Consider the following 18,787-nt stretch of genomic DNA (forward strand, 5'->3'; position numbering starts at 1 on the left):
TGTTTCTGCCTCTGTTTGCTAAAGGAGGGAGTTACTCACAAAGTTCATCCTGTCTTGTCCCCTTGCATAGCAAACTTTACTGCATTGGAATTTTGTCTGGGGTTGACATCCTTTATAATCAAAAGATGTAACAAATCTATCTAGGGGTAATTCTCAAAAGTATGAATGGTTATTTATTAGGCTGCCATGGCCCAGTGATAATCCAAGGGAAATGTCCATGGCTATGTATTCAGGGAGGTGAAGGGATGCAAACAATTAGAGAGAAGAGCAGTAGGCAAGGAGGTGCATTGTTTTGCTTTCAGAATTACTACTTTACAGTACCAAATTACAGACAGCATACAAATACCCAACAATTTAGTTTCATAAAAGGGAGCATTCTAAATCAGCATAATCCATATAATTACTGTAAAATAGGTTTAAGACAAAAATGTGCATTTAATAACCAGATGATAAGATTGAAGATATCTAACTGGAAAAGAAAATAAATCTAGTTGAATGTAAGCCAAATGGGGACCTGCTTATCTCTGTTCCTGATAGCTACTGATCATCCTTCCTACAAAAAAGATAAAAGCCCTCTTTGTTGTTGCTATAGATCAACTTTTCTTATGTTATTTTTAATGCTAAGAATGCAATTAAGCCCCATGACAGTATGGCTGTTTTCATTGTCATGTGCTTTGGCAGGGATGTTGTAGCTTTGTATGGAGATCTTGGTCTCTTCAGGATGGAATTTATTAACGGTCAAACTGGTCTATATTTATAAGTAGTTATATTCTTCCCTAAAACTGGAACTTAGCCCAACCAGCTATTGCCCAGCCAAGTACAGCTTGGTGTAGTGACAAGTCAAAGCGTTCACAGTGCTAGACAGGCAGCTCTGGTACTATGGAGTGGGTAGACAGGATTACACCAAAAGACTAGAGGCAGCTAACTTCCTGACCGCATTTTGTAAGCCTCAGAAGTGTAAGAGTTGGAAGAATAATTAGCAGGTAGATGTGCCCATAACCTCCCATGACCCACATCCCTGTGCTGGCTCTGATGACAGTCCAACAGTGTAGGCACTCTTTCTCCTGCAGATAGCAATTTGGGTGATCTAGAAGCTCCTGTGCAAGGGAGTCCCCCAGGCTGGGAACCTTACTTCAACCGCTCATGAGTGCCATGTGGCCCAAAAGGCATAAACTGGCCATGTCTGCAAGTAGTGTTTCAGATGGGCATTACCAACAGTTGTCTTGTTCCTGAGCACCTGCAAATGCTTGAGAACTTTCATTGTTGCCATGGGTAAGCTTGCTGTATGCTTTTCTGCTTTGCTGTCGCTGCTCTGCTTCCTGGACTTGATTGCATATCCTGAATCAGTCAGTTTTCTGCAAACTTACATCTGAAATAGTCGTGGAATAAACACATCCTTGCTATTCTGTGTTTACATTTCAAATGATGGGAAAATCTGTTCTCCTTTGACTTCCCTGTCTAGACTGGGGGGCAGAGTTCTGTCTTCCATGGGCTTGATTAAAAGCAGAGTAATTTAGCATGTTAAAATCAGTATTTTGCACTGATTTTTTGTACAATGTTGAAATTTTGTGCATTTTTTTTTCTTTTTGATCTGTTGATGGGATACTCATGAGATACACAGTTACTAGGGAGAGGCCACAAATTTGTTGGCCTTTCTTGGATTTTTCTGCAGGTTTCTGTGATGTCCATTTTGACTGGTATTGTAGCAGATTGACCTGGGTTGGAGGTAAGATGCCCACCAAAGCTGCTCTATCACTCCCACTCCTCAGCTGGACAGGGGAGAGGATGTGTAACAAAAGGCTTGTGGGTCGAGATAAGGACAGGAACATCACTCGCCTAGTACCATCACAGGTGAAATGCTCTGGACTTGGGGCAATTAGTTTAATTTATTACTAACCAAATCAAAGAAGGATAATGAGACAGTACCAAACAAATACTGAGTAATATCTCATAATGATAAAGTTACTTCGTTGGGATCTTGATTTCAAATTTGCATGGCCTTGTAGACTGATGATATTTTCACGGGACAGTCTGTGAGTAAGCTGTCAAAAGGATGTAAATATTGCCCTTTCAGTTTGTTCTCTCTGGTTGGAAACAATATCCTGAGCTACCTGCCTTGGGACCTACTGTGGTTTGTTCTGGGTATAATGCTAGCAAAATTTGCAAAGCACTGACAGTTTTCAGACTGTGAAAATAAAACCAAAAATGAGCATTTACAGAGGAAGGACTCTGCACGGTAGGGTAACACTGGGGAACTCCATTGGCAGGAATTAGTACTCATAGTGTTCAACACACTATGTGTTCATGTGTTCAACACACTATGTGTTCATGTGTTCAACACACTATGAAGTTGTATGGTGGTTTATGTTTTCAATTTATTGTAATTTATTTTTGCATACCTACCACTGTTTTCATCATCTATGTTTTTAATCCTTGTGACTGTTTTTAACAAGCCTGTACTCTTGCTCCTTATATGTTTCCTTCATGCACTTCTACTCTGTCTCTGTTGTAACTGCAGGGGTGGAACAACCTGAGCAGATGGAGGAGAAAGTGCAAATCTGTGGATCTGTACTTGCCTTTGTACGTGCAGGATAAGCTAAAGCTAATCAGTGTGAAACTGAGAAGTTTATTTCAGAATGAATCACTAAGTTGGACAGAATCTACTGAGTTGTGAGATACCATGATCATAAATATTGACCAACCAAGCTTCTGACTGGCTTCAGTAGAACTGTGACAGTGCCATTAGCAGTGAAATCGGTATAAAACCCACAGTGAGGGAGGAGGAGGCACACAGCACTGGTAGGGGGGTGTGATTGCAATTGGCTAAAGAAAATTTGCAGGTTTTGACCAAGGAATATGAGGTATTGCCACAGGGTTATTCTACATACATCACCAGGGGAAGGAGGAGGAAAGACAGAATAGAAGAAGTTGGCTTTCCTCAAATATTTTATCTCAGAATTTTTTCTAAAAATTCTTTCAGGATTGCCTGAGTGTGTGCTGATCCACGGCTTGCAATTTAACTCTTTAAGGAAAAACCCAGAAAAACTGCAGTTGTTGACACTCTCCTTGGTAATGCCAAGTGGCCAAGAGGAGGTATGCTCCCAATCCCTGTGAGGTTGCTACAGGGAGTTTTGGCATAGGGGTAGTCTGGGAGAATTTGCAGGGTTCTTCCCTGTGCTTTGCTTTTAGCTGGAGCCATAGGTATTGTGTCTCTCTTACCCTTTTTGTCAGTAAATATTGATAATAAAATGTGCAGCTGATGGGGCTAAGAGTAAGGGAAGAACGGTCAATGCTAGCTGACTTTTAAAAATAGCATAAGAGCCTTTATACTTCATTTTGTGGTTGAGATATCTAGCCTGGAAGTCCTGAGAGGACAGATCCAAGAAAGGATTACGGAAGACAGTTCTTTTCCAGTACCACTCTTGGTTTGGGACTTGGTAGTCATATGTTTTGCTGGAAAACACAAGGCCACTTCGCATGCCTTTGCTACATCAGAGTTGATTTGCTTTGTGATTTATTTATTTCTTATATGGCCTTTGGAAGAGTATTTTGTATTGAGATCTGTGTAATATTTATAATTTTGATACATGTAGTCAGTATTATTATATTTAGCATGTGTCATGATTAACTATCACTGAGTTTCCTTGCTTTTGTACAGCAGGATTTTTGGTTCCGCACCTTCCAAACATCACTTGCATGCTTGTTCTTGCAGTGGGAACCATAGAATGAGCAATCCAGCAAACAACTCTCTAACCTGTGCTCCCGAGGAAGGACTGCATTTCTGAGATCCACAGAAAAGATTACCCTTATCTCCCCAGTGATACAGCTCTTGGAATTCCCACTTGGGCTCACAAGAACTTCCATGTGTACCTGTCTTTATTCTGGGGGAAGGCTGGTAAGCTGGTTGCACTGGGATAGATGCTGCTGGGCAGCTCTAGGATTGACAGCGGAGTGACCGGAGCTCCATGCCCACCCTGTTGCCGTCTTCCATAGAATCAACTGTGGTAGAATCATAGACTCAACTAGTTCTCGGGCACTACTGGCGTGAGGTGATGATGACTCACTATGGGAGAAAAGCTTACCACACATCTGAGTGTTCCTCATGAGCGTGTGGTCCTGAGATGAGAGTGAGAAATAAACATAAGATAAATAAGGCCTTTCCTTCCTCTGCCTTTCCGCACCTGTTTTCAGATACAACCTGACAGTGTGACCTGTTTTATTTTACTGTGATCTTGAAATTCTGCATGTTCTGGAAGTGTTGAAAGCCAGGTTGGATGGGGCTTTGAGCAACCTGATCTAGTGGAAGGTGTTCCTGCCCATGGCAGGGGTTGGAACTAGATGATCTTTAAGGGCTCTTCCAAACCAGATAATTCCCATGATTTCCTGGGACCTTTTCATCTCACATCTTATATACACTGTGAATAACTTCAGCTGAGATGGTGTCCCCCTCTCTGCTGTGTTTCTCCCGGGGCAGGGAGAGGACGGTGCCTGCTCCTTTCCTCCTGGAGCCCGTGTTTCCTGTCATTACCTGCAAAAGTAGTGGCACCTTAAGATCACTGCGGGCTCCGTCGGATTCCAGCAGCGACCTTGCCTCCCCCTTGCACCGCCCGGTAAGCTGCCGTCCAGAGGGTTTGGGGTCAGGCCGGCTGGCTGTGACCGCAAGAGGGCCGGTGGCCGTGGCTGCCGACCCCGCGGTGCTGCCGTCCATTCCCGTCCCCGCTCCCATTCGCTTTCCCGTCCAGGCGCAAGGCACTGAGCAACCCGCAGCCAGCTGCCTCCCATTCCACGGGCAACACCCCCACCTCCTGGCCGCGTTGGGACGTGCCTGCCCGAGCCCAGCCGTGACCAGCTATGTCCCGGGGCTGTGGAGGACCTTGTTCTGCTCTCCAGAAGCTGTCGGGACTGATGCTCAGCCTCCCCGCTGCTACCCAGAGGCCTGGGCAAGGGAAATGGCATAAGGTGAAACGAGGAAAGGAGCAACATGCGTTTCAATGAGCATGTGATCTGAAGGCGTTCTAAGAATGTTTGTAATCCCGGGAAGATTAGTTTTCATTGTAAAAGGTGCTGTTTAGCTGTGAAATCCCTGTGGTGTGGTCTCTGTCCTGTGTCCCTGACCAGTGTACTGTGTAAAGTAGGTTTCTAAAGTAGATATTCTGGCATCTGCCACACCAGAGTCTGCTTTCCATCAATGCTCGTTGAAACGAAACTGTTGCTCTCACAGCCCTGTCAGTCATTTTACTCCCGATGACATTCAGAGGCAGGACTGACTCTGGATTTGCCCAGCGCCTACTGGCGGGCCCCTGAGGATGTTACAGTGCAAATGTGAAACACTTGTTATTACTGGAAAGCAAATGTAAGAGTCTTGTGAGCACAAGTGAAATGTATTTGTCTTTTTTTATTATTATTATTTTAATATTAATGGAATATTTTTAATAAAGTATTTACATAGTTCTAGTTTCTTCAGTCACTTGTGAAACTCTGCTCTCTGAAGATATTTTAAGACTCCTCTCCCTAAACTTCTGACGAATTAAAGTACTTCTGAGACCTTACTGAATGCAGTGTTGCTGGCTTGAAAAAGAGCTTTGCTTTACATTGAGATAATTTTGAGTTTTACCTATGTGGAAACTAAAAGCACCAGAATGTGCATCACTGCATTATAAGGCTGTTTTGTATAAATCTGCCAAGGCAAACTGCACCTGCTGAGAAACACTGTGAGCTCTCAGGCCTTTCCTCTGCGACAGGGCTGATTTCAGAGTGCACAGAGCAGCTGATGTGCCCAGCAGTGTGTTTCTAGAGCAGTACCAGACTGGGTTTTGTCAAGAATCAGTGGTGATAGCTGACAAAGTACCCTTACCCTCTTGAGGTTTCCAGAAATAAGTGAGTGAAGCTGCTGGGCCTCAGCCCCAGGCACTGCTGGATGGGAATTGGAAAGCAGCAGCACTGTCTGGTTTGTCCCACTGCTGTTGGGTGTTGCACCACGGAGTCTCTGAAGTGAGAGCTGCTTTGAACAAGGCTGATCCTCCCTGCCTGATGAAGGGCTTTATGAAGCAGGTCCAAAGAAGGGCAACAAAGCTGGTTAAGGGCACAAGTGTGATGAGGAATGGCTGCGAGAACTGGGGCTGTTTAGTCTTGAGAAGGCTCAGGGGGGACATTACTGCTGTCTACAAATACCTGACAAGAGGCTGGAGCCAGGATGTGGCTGGTCTCCTCTCCCAGGTAGTAAGTGACAGAACAAGAAGCAATGGCCTAGGTTTAGGTTGGATATTAGGAAAAATTTGTTCATGTAGAGGGTGATCAGGTAGTTGCCCAGGGCAGTGATAGAATCACTGCTCCTGAGAGCGTTCAAAAGCCATGCAGGTGAGGCCCTCAGTGACATGGTTTAATGGTGGACTTGACGGTCTTGGGGTCATGATTGGACTTGATGATCTTAAAGGTCTCTTTTAACCTAATTGTTTCTGTGGTTCTATGATTCTATTCTATGAAGGCTGTGCTTTGTGAGCCTGCTTGGGTAACAACCAACTATGCAGCTGTGTCTGCTCTGAGCCTATCCCACTTTCAGGGCCTGTTGCTATCTGAAATCATGACTGCTTCAGAACAGCCCAACAGTTTTTCCAAGTCCAAAGCCATACTTACATTGAAAGGAGTTGAATAAAATGTTGGTCTTCAAATTCTTGGAAAGAATAAAAGAAAGGAAGGAAAATAATTTCCTAGATTCCTTCTGTCATAGCATGGAAACAAGAATGACTTAAGAAATTCATAAGCAGATATTTTGCAATTCTAAGCCACACTGTTTTGACAGTAGATTCAATTATTTAAACTGAATGATACTTGTTTAGTGCAGCTTTCAGATTTTCAAAATGCTTCTTACTTTCAGAGGTCATTTGGCAAAATAAACTTGAAGAATTTTCAGACAGGAAATAAAATTTTATAGCACAGGTATTTAGGAGAAGCTGATGGTTGTTTTTTCTGCTTCTGTTATTATGTACAGTCCTGTGAAATCCCATCAAATGCAAGAAAGAACAAATAATTTGCCTATTTTGAACTTGCTACTTAATTATGAATGCTAACAGATTTATGCCTGTTGGTCGTTTCAGTGTTACCATTAAACCATTCTGCACATTTTAAATTCCCACTGATCTATATCTCTGCCCAAATTTGAAATGCAGGAATGAGCTGTTGCCAACAAAATCAGTTGCTCCTTGCCAGTTTAAGCACTTTTAACACATGGTTTGGGAAGCCCTGTTTAAAATACAGTCTCTAATGTTAGTGCCAATACTGTCTCTTTGTTTAGCACGACAGAAAGTAAATAATCAGCAATTGCTTATATGATCTTAATTCATCTGGCATTACCCTCGACTAAAAGAACTTGCATGTGCAGTCTTGCCAGAGAGTTGTTCCTGATTCCTGCACCGATACAGGGCACCAGTGCACCCTGCATTATACACTATTGAAAGGCCTAACAGGGAAACGGAGGGGGGAAGGAGGGAAGCTATGCAATGCCTATTATTTAATTTTAAGCACAATAAACTCCTGGATGGAAAATACCTACAGATGTCAGGTTATTTAATTTTCCACATGATGTGACTGTCATAAAAACGAATAGTGCATATGGTACTCAGCCTTTCCTGAATAGTAAGAGGGAAAAGAGTAACAACATGTCAGGAGGAATCTGATCTCTTAGAGAATTTGATTATGCTAATTATCCTTATCTATAATAAAGAACACAGGCAATGATGCCGCAGCTTACATGGAAGTGTGTGATTTTGTGAAAGAGAGATCTGCTGTGGCCAGAGCTCTTTAGAAGGTTTAAAAATTGAGTGCTGCTGCAAACAGAATTACTGTGGAAATTCATAGGAACTGGCTGTAGGTGAGGACTAGAAAGTCAGATCTCCTAGTAAGCAAGCCTTGTGCCAAAATCATTAAAATGCTGCAGCTTTCAGAGCACTTTACTGTCTTGCACCAGTTAGTAACATTTACACCTTTGCAGGGAAACTGTTATGACACTGGTGAGGGCAAGGAGGACCTTGATGTGACAGCCTTTGAAAGCCACTCTGAATGAGGATTCGGTGTGAAGTGACCTGATAGTCACATGCTGAAATATAGCAGTTCCCTTCTATGTTTTATTGATCTTCCTCTTTCCTGGAGAAGAAAATTCGCCATTAAAAATACTAAAATATGATTGAAATGTCAGAAGGGTTGACTTGATTTAAATGCTGTGCACATGAATTGCATAGCAGTACAAATGTTTCAGCCCTAACAGGATCTGACGTGTGAATCTTCAATAGCTCAGTTTCCAGCAGTGCTCAGAGTTGCTTCTCTTGCTGTTGGGTTGCCGAATCATTTTGACAGTGTGAGGAATGGCATCTAAACACTACTATGTGGCAGAGCGCCAAACTGCTAAGCTGCATGAGCCACTTCAGTAGTCTGGGTAACACAAAGGCAGAGCAGCCTGAAAAGCAACTGCAAATTTATGATCAATTGTAGGTGTAAAGGTACATCTTGAGACACCCACAGTTCTTAGTGATTTGTAAAAGGAAGTAACTTCTGATGCTACAAGGAAATGCTTGTAGCTCTTTCTTGTAGCAGTTACTACTGCTGCTGGGAGGCTAGGCCTGCAAGGTACAACTTTCCTCATCTTGTGTACCTTTATAATGGCTCTCAAGGCAGCGTGCTCATCTTCTGTGCCTGTTACAAGAGGAGCAGGTACAGGTTTTGATGACGCAAAGGATGGGATTGTTGATTTCTTTTATTTTGGATTTCCTCCCATAGTTGTAGTACCAGCTGTTTGTTCAGAGTTGCATTTGAGGACAGAAAAAGGTCTGGGCACAAGTCACACAATGTCTTTAATTTTGAGCAGGCCAAGTTCTAGCCAAGCAAAGCTGCAAAGGGGGAATTACACTGGGGTTACGGTATATTCTGAGCTCTGGAGGGTGCTTGTGTGTGTGTACTTGGGTCTATCAGCATGCTTATTGATGCCAGGCCTGTCTGTAGATAGCATTGATAGCAGCTCAGTTTTTCCAAGGCAGGTGAGGAACATTTAGCACAATTAAGTCAGTGTAGTTTCTCCTGTGGTAAGGCTACTGAGTAACGTGCTGAGCATTCGGTGCGAGGGCAGGGCTGACATGACACAGCTCTTTCAAAGTGGAGGGAATACAAGTCTGGGGCTGGTGTAGCACCAAGCCCTTTGTATCGGTGCAGGTCAACTGCAAAAAGATCTTTTGCTGGTGTAACTTTTTTCCAGTTGAGTACCTCGTTTAAACTGTCCTGGCAGACCTCTTTCATTGGGATTAGCTGTGCGTCCATTCAGAGGTTTGCTAACTCAGCCTTACTAATACCACTGTAGAGTGATCATTTTAAATCTAGGGCTCTCAGCTAGTGGGCATCCTTCTTCTCCTCAGAGCTGAATGCCTGTTTTTAAACAGTGTTGATGGGAGGGTATTACAAGTCAGAAGCCTGTCTTTGGGTCTGTCTTCTGCTACTTGCTTTCACACTTTGTAAAGTTACCTGAGCTATTTTTAGATGATCAGCATTGTAACAGAAACAGTCTGGCCATGATATCTTATGATCTAATTTATCTTTACCTGGGTAAATTAGCCCACACATCACTCTGAACTGTCATGTCTAATAATTTATTGATTCTTGCCTAGTGAAAATCTCCCTCTACGAGTCTGCATTATAGAGGGTACGTGCACTGTGGTAGCCTGGCCCATATGATGAGAAGGCAGAAGCGGCTCCAAAAAGCAGTTCAGAAGAAAGAGCTACTAACAGGGTACACAGGGAATTTGGAGTTTGCAAACCCAAATCTCCATCTTCCATCTTTTATATCCATCTATATTTAAAATGTAGGCAGGAGTGATTTTTTTGTGTGTGCGTTACATATATATATTTGAAAGAAAGATCAAATTTACACTGCAGTGCTGATGGCTAAATTGTGAATTTACAGCCCATTACTTTGTAAGCTATTTCAAAGTGCATTAACACTCAGTTGTTAGATATTCCGTTCAATTCCTTGTGAGAGCACATAACAGCTCTGCAACTCTGGTGTGTTGACCTCTGACTGGTCTCGCTCCCTGCTGCTCCTCTCCCTATCCCATCACGGCTATAGAAACCTGTGGCATTTTCTCTCTCCTGGGAAGGGTATCTTCTGTCACTCTCCCTGCACCACAAGTGTCTGTCAACACCTTGCACTGCAGACACAAGTCTGGGTCATGACTCCCTTTTGTGAAAGCATTTATTAATAGACTTGCTGTTAATTTTGCTTTAGGGCCTCAGTGTCAGGGGCTAGAATGTGCATGAATCAAACATCAGCATTATTATTTTTAATTGACCTTTGATAAATATGATTCTTTTATGTTTTGGGTTTTTTTTACACAGATATGAATATCTATGCAGTGGAGGTATAGAGTGCTTCCTAAGTTCACAAGCAACACACAAAACCAAATTATTAGTATTTATATGGGACTCATCTGTGAAATGCCAACATTTGGTATAAATGGGCAAGCATACTGAACAACTTTCTATAGATAGCACTTAGTAAAAGAGACAGAGGAGGGATGGAGAAATGGTTCTAATGTCATATCAGCCCAAACACTGAGACAAATAACACCCTTGTCAGGAAAAAGCAAAGGATCAGAGATTGTGAACCTGTTAAATTTACAAATACTCTGTCCTTATCATTGTTTTATCATCCTGGAATGTTCACACATAGCTTAGCTCCATGTGCTGTTTTCCAGCTTCCCACCAAGTATCATTCTAACTTCACACAAAGTATTATATTTTCAATGTTTTTATTGCAAGAAAAGTAAATTGTAAATTCAAGCACCCGAAAGTTACAATGAACAAAAAGACCCCTTAGAAACTTCGGCTGCTTTGACCAAAAAGGGGTTAACACTCCTGCTTCTAATGATTGTTAAAAATGCACAAACAAGATTTAAAGTGAATATAAGGTAAAGGAAAATTGCTAAAGTGTTGCGGCTTTGATAATGCTCCTTAAGCTGTTGTAGCTTTGATGATGCTCCTTGCTGACACTGAGTGGTGCAATTACCACATGCTGATGGAGGAGAGCTGCAATTACCACATTTTCTGAGTCAACTGCTGAGATATTTTTTAGATGGCATTGGTATTTATTTATATGCTTTTTGTAGGCAAATTCGATAAGGTGCTTCCCCAATATTTGTAACAGATACCAGGGAGACACCAACTTCATTCTTTTTTTATTTTTTTCCTCTACCATAAAAATTGACACTTTGCATTAAATCCCTCCTGCGAGCAGGAGTCTGTACTTCCAAGCTAGGTGAAAACACTGTGGAAGTCAGTGGGGGACTCTGTAAGAGAAATTGTAGCAGGCAGTGCTGGAGGCCATGAAAACTTTTGTTATGAAATCTTTTTGCCCCCTGAAATGTTGTTCATATGTTTGTTTTTGCAAGCCCACTGGTAAAAGTGCAAATAATTAATTAACTTTTTTGTCCCAGATTTACCAAGGACTCAATGATGTTTGAGTGGGGCCAAAACACATTATTTTCATTTAATATGTGATTGCTGTGATTGGCAGAGTAAAAAGCAGCTTGAGCGGCTGCTCATACACCTATACATGTATTCTTATGTCATTTTGACTGCTTGTGATTTAATTCTTTTTTCTCCCAGTCTTGCTTTTCTGGTAGAAATATTTAAAGACTGGCCTGAGTTCAGGAGCAAATTGTTTGGAAAATTTGGTGCTAAAATTTCTTTTTGAGAATGAAGTGACAGGAAGGAGAACACATTTTCACCCTTGCATGAAAAGACTCTGGACCTTGAGTTTGGAAGTGACTGATGAGAGAAACTGGAGTGTGTAGGTAAGGTCTAGGGAAGAGCTGAACATTTCACATTTTTATTCCTTTTGTAAAATAATAATAATTAAAAAAAAACATTCCATGCAAAAATACAGTTTTTTTTTTAAAAGCATTAAAATATGTTCAGGTAATATAATGCTTACACTAACTCTGGAAAGAGTCAGGAAATAACTAAACAATCTTGTGTCTCTTCCTTTAGATACGTATTTATGACATTCTTTCATAAAGTGATCAGATGGTGGTTTTAAAGTATTTTTTAAGACCTCACTTTCTTCAGTGTTAGTATTTGTCGGTGCAGTGTGAGGCTGTGAACAGTCTGAGGTGCAAAGCTTCTGGTTGGCATCCAGTGATCAGGGCTCAGCTTAGCAACTCCCATTTTACTACTTGGTCATTGTCATAGTGAGTGAGCATTGTGAGATAAGGGCAACAATAGATGGGAAACACGAGACGTCCCATGTCCTGTGTATGGGCTTCCACACGTCAGTGCTTGCCAGCTCAGGACGCTGAGCCAAAAATGCAGTTGCCTTACCAGGCCTAAAAAGAAATGCAAAAATGCATATTCACTGAAGTTTCAGAAGGACTCTTGTACTTTTTATTTGTATTCATATATGTGTATGTGTATGTACATGTATGTGCCTTGTCAGGGACATGCCCAGTCCCCTGGATGACTGGCAGACCCCAATGGTCCTAGCTCCTTTGCCCAGAATAGTGGCATAGTCTACACTCCAGATAGCTGATCTTTAGAAATTGCTGTTCTGTCTGCCTTTGCCATTTCATACAACCTGTGGAAGATGCGTGAATCTAGTTATAGATGGCCCTTCATTTTCCAAGTAAGTCCTGGATTTTCTGAAAGAGATAGAACAACATGGATTGATTAGAAAAGGTATCAACTACTGTGATGGCAACTCACCTCATTAACTGTATCTTTCCAATGTCCACACACCCTGTGAACTCTCTTTTTAATTCACCTTTTCATGGCTGGGCATTCATTTGTCATGGTGACAGGCTGTGGCTGTCTGAGAACACTAGCTACTATTATAGGATCACTGAGGCCAAACAGAAAATGGAAAAAATAGCAAGAGGTGTAAAACTGCTAGTCTGTCTCTAAACTGGCTGGCTGGATAAATGCTCATTGTGAATCTGTTTGCACATAGAAATACAGCTATTCTGTTGGTATTAAACAACTTGATCTATTTCAGCTTCAAAGAAGAGCCTAGAGAAAAAAGATGTTTTTTGTTATAGGTGAGGAGGAAATAGATGTTCACAGACTACCCTTGAACTGATCATGCTGACTCAGAGGAAACGTAGATGTACAGAGAGGAGCATTGAGGAGATGGCAGCTACTCTTCTACCTGGATCCAGCAACACTTTCTGTTATTAAAACAGGTCCAACTATTTGTTCTCAGAAGGTCTCAAATGCCCTGTTACTGTTTAGTGGAAACATGTTAGAGTCCAAGGTTTCCCTTGGGTGTCATCTGAAAGAGCTTGTGAAATGTGGATGCTGAAAATCAGCCAGAAAAGATCTTCTGGGGAAATGAGTTATGTGAGGAGCATCTGTCACCTACAGGAGAGGTTAAGATGAAGTTTTCTGGAAAACTGGATAAAGGAATATATATCTTGGTCTGTCAGGAGAATCTGGTAAAGGATTCACTCAAGTCTTCACTGTGTCTTATAAAAATAAACCTGAATTTTCTCATTTGAGGAAAGGCATAAGTAGTATTTCTAGGTAGGCAAAAGTAGGTTGCAGTGATAGAAGCAGCTGAAAACAGAGGCAAAACCAATGTGTGAGGGTAACCCTAAAACTAGTGGGTTTATGGGAGATGGTAGTAAAGAGATTTCATTATGATTGAATATTAATTAGTGACATGGCTACTGAGGATGACAGTAATTAACAGAGGAAGGAAAGACTTGTCATTGTCCCCAGGGTGAGTAATCAGTCTTGGCAGGTGATAAATAATGGTTCAGCAAACTCAGCAGAAAGATAATCTGCCTCAGGACAACTGGAGAACAACTATAACATCTTCCAGGCTCTTGGCAACATTCAGGAATGATTTCATGTTTTTAACAGAGACAAATTAAAATCCCTGATCTCAAGTGCTGTTTATATTCCAGAGTGACTGATCACAGGAGTTCTGTTTGAGCTGGTGTTTACAATTTACTTGCACCTTTAAAGCCTCTCTTTTTAAATCTTAGTAATAGGGGCAAGAAAACTGGGGAGCCACATTTCAGCATTACATGATTTTGTCATTGTAGTTTGATGAAAATTTAATAGATTCCTCAAAAGAGGCCTAGAGCTGGGGACATGATTGTTGGATGTTAAAATGGGATGGGACTTAATCCTGCATTAAGTATTCTTGTATATCTGGAAAGGGATCATGCAGAATGCACTACACCTCCTCGGAGCAAAGCAGTGCACTGCTCTAGATAATTTTAAGATATCAGGTGTCATGGCAATAAGATGCCTAAGAGATCATAGAATCATAGAATAGTAAGGGTTGGAAAGGAACTTAAGATTGTTTACTTCCAACCTCCCTGCCCTGGGCAGGGGTGCCTCACTCTAGACAATGTCACCCAAGGCTCTGTCCAGTCTGTCCTTGAACACTGCCAGGGGTGGAGCATTTAATACTTCTTTGGGCAGCCTTTTCCAAAGGCTGTGGTTTACCCTCACAGTAAAGAACTTCCTCCTTATATCCAATCTAAACTTCCCCTGTTTTAACCCGTTACCCCTTGTCCTGTCACTACAGTCCCTAATGAAGAGTCCCTCCCCAGCATCCCTAAAGGCCCCCTTCAGATACTGGAAGGCTGCTATGATGTCTCCACGCAGCCTTCTCTTCTCCAGGCTGAACAGCCCCAACTTTCTCAGCCTGTCTTCATACGGGAGCTGCTCCAGTCCCCTGATCATCCTCTTGGCCCTTCTCTGGACTTGTTCTAACAGTTCCATGTGCTTTTTATGTTGAGGACACCAGGACTGCACACAATACTTCAACTGAAGTCTCACGAGAGCAGAGTAGAGGGGCAGGATCACCTCCTTTGACCTGCTGGTCATGCTCCTTTTAATGCAGCCCAGCTCATGTTAAGTTTCTCCTCAACTAACACCCCCAAAGTCCTTCTCCACAGGGCTGCTCTGAATCATTTCAGGTCCCAGCACCGATCCCTGAGGGACACCACTCGTTACTGGTCTCCAGCCGGACATTGAGCCATTGACTACAACTCTTTGTGTGCAGCCATCCAGCCAGTTCTTTATCCACCGAGTGGTCCATCCATCAAATTGATGTCTCTCCAAATTAGAGACAAGATTATTGTGGAAGACAGTGTCGAAAGCTTTGCACAAGTCCAGGTAGATGACATCAACTGCTCTACCCCTGTCCATCAGTTCTGTAGCCCCATTATAGAAGGCCACCAAATTGGCCAGGCAGGATTTCCCCTTAGTGAAGCCATGCTGGCTGTCACCAAGCACCTTGTTGTTTTCCATGTGCCTTAGCATGCCTTCCAGGAGAATCTGCTCCAAGATTTTGCCAGGCACAGAGGTGAGACTGACTGGTCTGTAATTCTCAGGGTCATCCATTTTCCCCTTCTTGAAAATGGGGGTTATATTTCCCTTTTTCCAGTCATCGGGAACTTCACCTGACTGCCATTATTTATCAAATATGATGATCAGCGTCTTCGCAACTTCATTTGCCAGCTCCTTCAGGACCTGCAGAAGGATTTCATCAGGTCTCACGGACTTGTGCACGTTCAGGTTCTTAAGATGATCTAGATCATTGCAAGCCTGTAATCTGTGACCACAGTCAGAAGAAAAAGTAAACTTGCAGTTTGGAGGATGAACAGAAAACCCAGTAAAGATTCTGATTTAGCTTGAACCGTTTTGTGAGGTTTGGTTTTGTTTCCAACAACTTCAGTTTGGGTCTTCTTGAAGTAGTTCTCTAACCATAAATGTTTTGTTCTACCTTTGGGATATTTTTGTTTAGTGAAAAGGAAAAGGAAACATTCATGTTTATAACATAGAATATTTTATTAATAAACATGTCAAACAACAGTTACTGGCTCTGAATATCCCCATATGCTTTTCATTTAGCACTGCTTACTAGATGTGTTCTCAAATAACAGGCAGTTTTGGACCGCTCGGACATCTTTTTCTGAATAAATTTACTGTTCACACAAAAAAAAAATATGTGATTTAGGGTGCACCTGGTATCTGGTTTCAGGTGAGGGAGCAAAGTGCTGGGACTATTGCCAGAGGCATTGGTTAGATGTTCTGCAAGGTACTGCCTACAGTTCTGGTGATCCCAGTGCAAAGAAATGGAACTTAAATTTGAAAAGTTGCCAAACGGTCAAGTACAGGGAGAGTCCATCATAAGAGGACATTAAAAGTTTGGTTGGTTTAGTGAAATGGAGGTGGGGGGGCAATGTGTCAGCCCTCTGTAGAAATTCAGGAGAAGCTATCAGGAAGAAGAAGAATTATTTCCCTTAAATGGTAATTCAAGGATGATATCAGATTCATATAAATTGCATATTAATAAACATATACTGGAGGTTACAAGAAGACTTCCATCTATTAAAAAAGCAATAATAAAAGAATAAAGTTTTGGAATAACTGTCTAACTTGGATTATGGCAACTTGAATTGCTCCTAGGTGGATTTGAGTGTTTTGGAGAATGACAATAAAGCTAAAAATACCAGCTTGTGAGACTGGTCCTTCAGTGTCTGGTTCATTGATTCTTTCAAGGCAGATTGAGACAATGCCCAGCTGTTGCCTTTTGGTCACATCTGTCTGCTCAGTATTTAAGTCAAAGCAGATGCTTCCCTGATCTTCAGGAGCTCTGCTGATTACCTGCAGGCAACAAGTAAGTTCTTTCACTTGCCTTGGTTGGGGGATGAGGGAGGCCAGGTTCATATTTCCACTTGTTGCTGAAGCCTGACTGAAGAGTATTTGCTAGTGCTTCTTGTGGAGGTGGAGGTCAGCTTGCATTGCCAGGGGGAGCAGAAGCTGCTATTACCTGTGTGGAGTAGAACACACATTTCTACCGGGAATTTCACCTGTATGGGAGAGTCAGTCAGACCTGCAGATATTGCAGGAACCTGTGACACTAGCAGTGCTCTCATCTGTCTCTGTGGCACATCATAATTGTGATTCCTGGCTTTTGCAGTATTTCAGGTTTGCTGAGGGTGTGGGGTTGCTATGGGTCTGTGGAAAGTAAAATGTCCTTCAGACTTTTCTGGAACAGGCATCATGTGGGTAATGCTGTTTCTTGAAGGACCCTTCATGTCTGAGCCCAGAAGTGCTCTATGCAGATAAGATCCTCTGGGGTTTGTTCAGTAAGCCCAAACCATATGGTTGATTGGTTCCTTTTTGTATGCTATCTTCAAGTGATGTATCACAAAGCACAGCACTAAGTATTACCAAGGCTATTAACCTACTGTATATGAATGCAAATATTTCCCAACAAATTGACTGTATGCTGAGAAGGCATTGGTGTCATGCCTGCAGCCAGACGTGGCATTGTTAGGTTGTACTGCACGTTGCTATTAACTTGGCATGGACTTGCTAAATTAACTCCAAGTGCCTTTGCTGATTGCCTTTGACTTTGGACAGGTCAAGTTAGCAGACTTGTACACACATTTATGTTTCATTTTAAGCTCACCTTTCTGAGTATGGGATTTAACTAAATTTTGCTGTCCTGTCATGTTGTATTTTGTTAATAAAAGGCTTTAGCTTTTATTGAAGAGTGACAAGTTTTCCACTTCTATGATTTCCATGCAAGCAATAGAGAGCTTGTGTACATGCAGAGGATCAAACCTAGAGATCTTCATGCTGCTTATAAGATAGCAACAACCTTTGTACTACTTGATGGGCCCTGAAGACCTAATAAACCTGATGGGCTCTAAGAGGCTTACTTTTCTGCTCCTGGCCACCATCTGTCTAATGTGATCACTGACAGGTGACAGCTCAGCAGTGGCTTTGTTACAGCACACTGAATGCTTGTCTTCAATATAAGTGAGGCTTTCCTTTCTTTTTTGACTGATAACTCACTTCTGTACTTTATATTATTGCCTCTCACATGACAGTTGCAAGGGGCCAGTAAATGCTCCTTTGCCTCCTTGCTAGCTAGTGTTTGCATATATACACCTCCCTGTGTGCTGAGGTGGGAGAGAGCAACTGTGAGAGAACAAGTTACATGGAACCATTAGAGTACTGTCTGACTTCAAGTATACCAAGTCTCGTATCACACTACTTAGGACTTAGTGCCCCTCTCAGTAACTGTATAATTACAGTGTGACACAAGAAGGAAAAACATTCTGAAACCTCAGTGGAGATTAGTTTTAATCTACTTTCCTTTTTATGTCAGCTTTACTCTATCTATCTCAATGTTATTCCTTTCTTGGGGTCTTCAACCCCGTGGTCTCAGTGCTTAATGCTTTCTTCACTAATTTTTTTTTCAGGTGCTGATATTGTGCAGTGGCTTATGAAGAACCTCAGCATTGAGGATCCAGGTAAGGTGACCATAGCTGGGGAGGAACAGATACTCCATCTGTATTGTGTGTGCCATTAGACAGTAGATGTTATTTTGCTGCAGTCTAAAATACCAGTAGATCAAGGTTGATTTAAGAATTGAGGTGAAGGAGGAGTGAAAGAGATAAAAATCAACATGTGAAGTCTAATGCCTTACACTGCAACATGACAAAAGCACCTTGTAGGAGCCTTAGCCTGCCTGTGAAATTATTGCTACCTAGGAAAGACTTATTGTTTTCAAAGCTGTTCCCAGTCTTAGAAAAGAAATTGGTGGATGTGTGTAGTTAAGCAGGCAAATGAGGTCACAGATTTTCATCATGTGGAGAAAGGTAACCATGACTGACAGGACATGCTGGCCAAGGACAACACAGATACCATCACAGAATCAGGTGATGGCTGCTAATTTATCACAGCAGATAGATAAATGGATAATCAGCCACAAACAATG

General features: G+C 42.0%; 1 protein-coding gene across 9 annotated transcripts in view; it reads left to right on the plus strand.

Annotated features, from left to right (window-relative positions):
* The window catches only part of RGS6 (regulator of G protein signaling 6), a 291,990-nt gene that overhangs the window by 203,215 nt on the left and 69,988 nt on the right, over nt 1-18,787 (plus strand). For 8 of the 9 annotated variants that reach the window (XM_061462703.1, XM_061462707.1, XM_061462706.1 and 5 more), the window contains one exon: nt 18,270-18,320. In XM_061462703.1, coding sequence (XP_061318687.1) covers nt 18,270-18,320 — 51 coding nt within the window. Of the gene's footprint in view, nt 1-4,529; nt 4,611-18,269; nt 18,321-18,787 lie in introns of those variants that run through there. The other variant, XM_061462711.1, reaches the window with a different exon arrangement.

The sequence above is a fragment of the Pezoporus flaviventris genome, unplaced genomic scaffold (genome assembly GCF_033815535.1).
Source record: "Pezoporus flaviventris isolate CSIRO_AGI_PZ_B2104156 unplaced genomic scaffold, CSIRO_AGI_Pfla_v1 ptg000035l, whole genome shotgun sequence".
In the NCBI taxonomy this organism is placed as follows: Eukaryota; Metazoa; Chordata; class Aves; order Psittaciformes; family Psittacidae; genus Pezoporus; species Pezoporus flaviventris.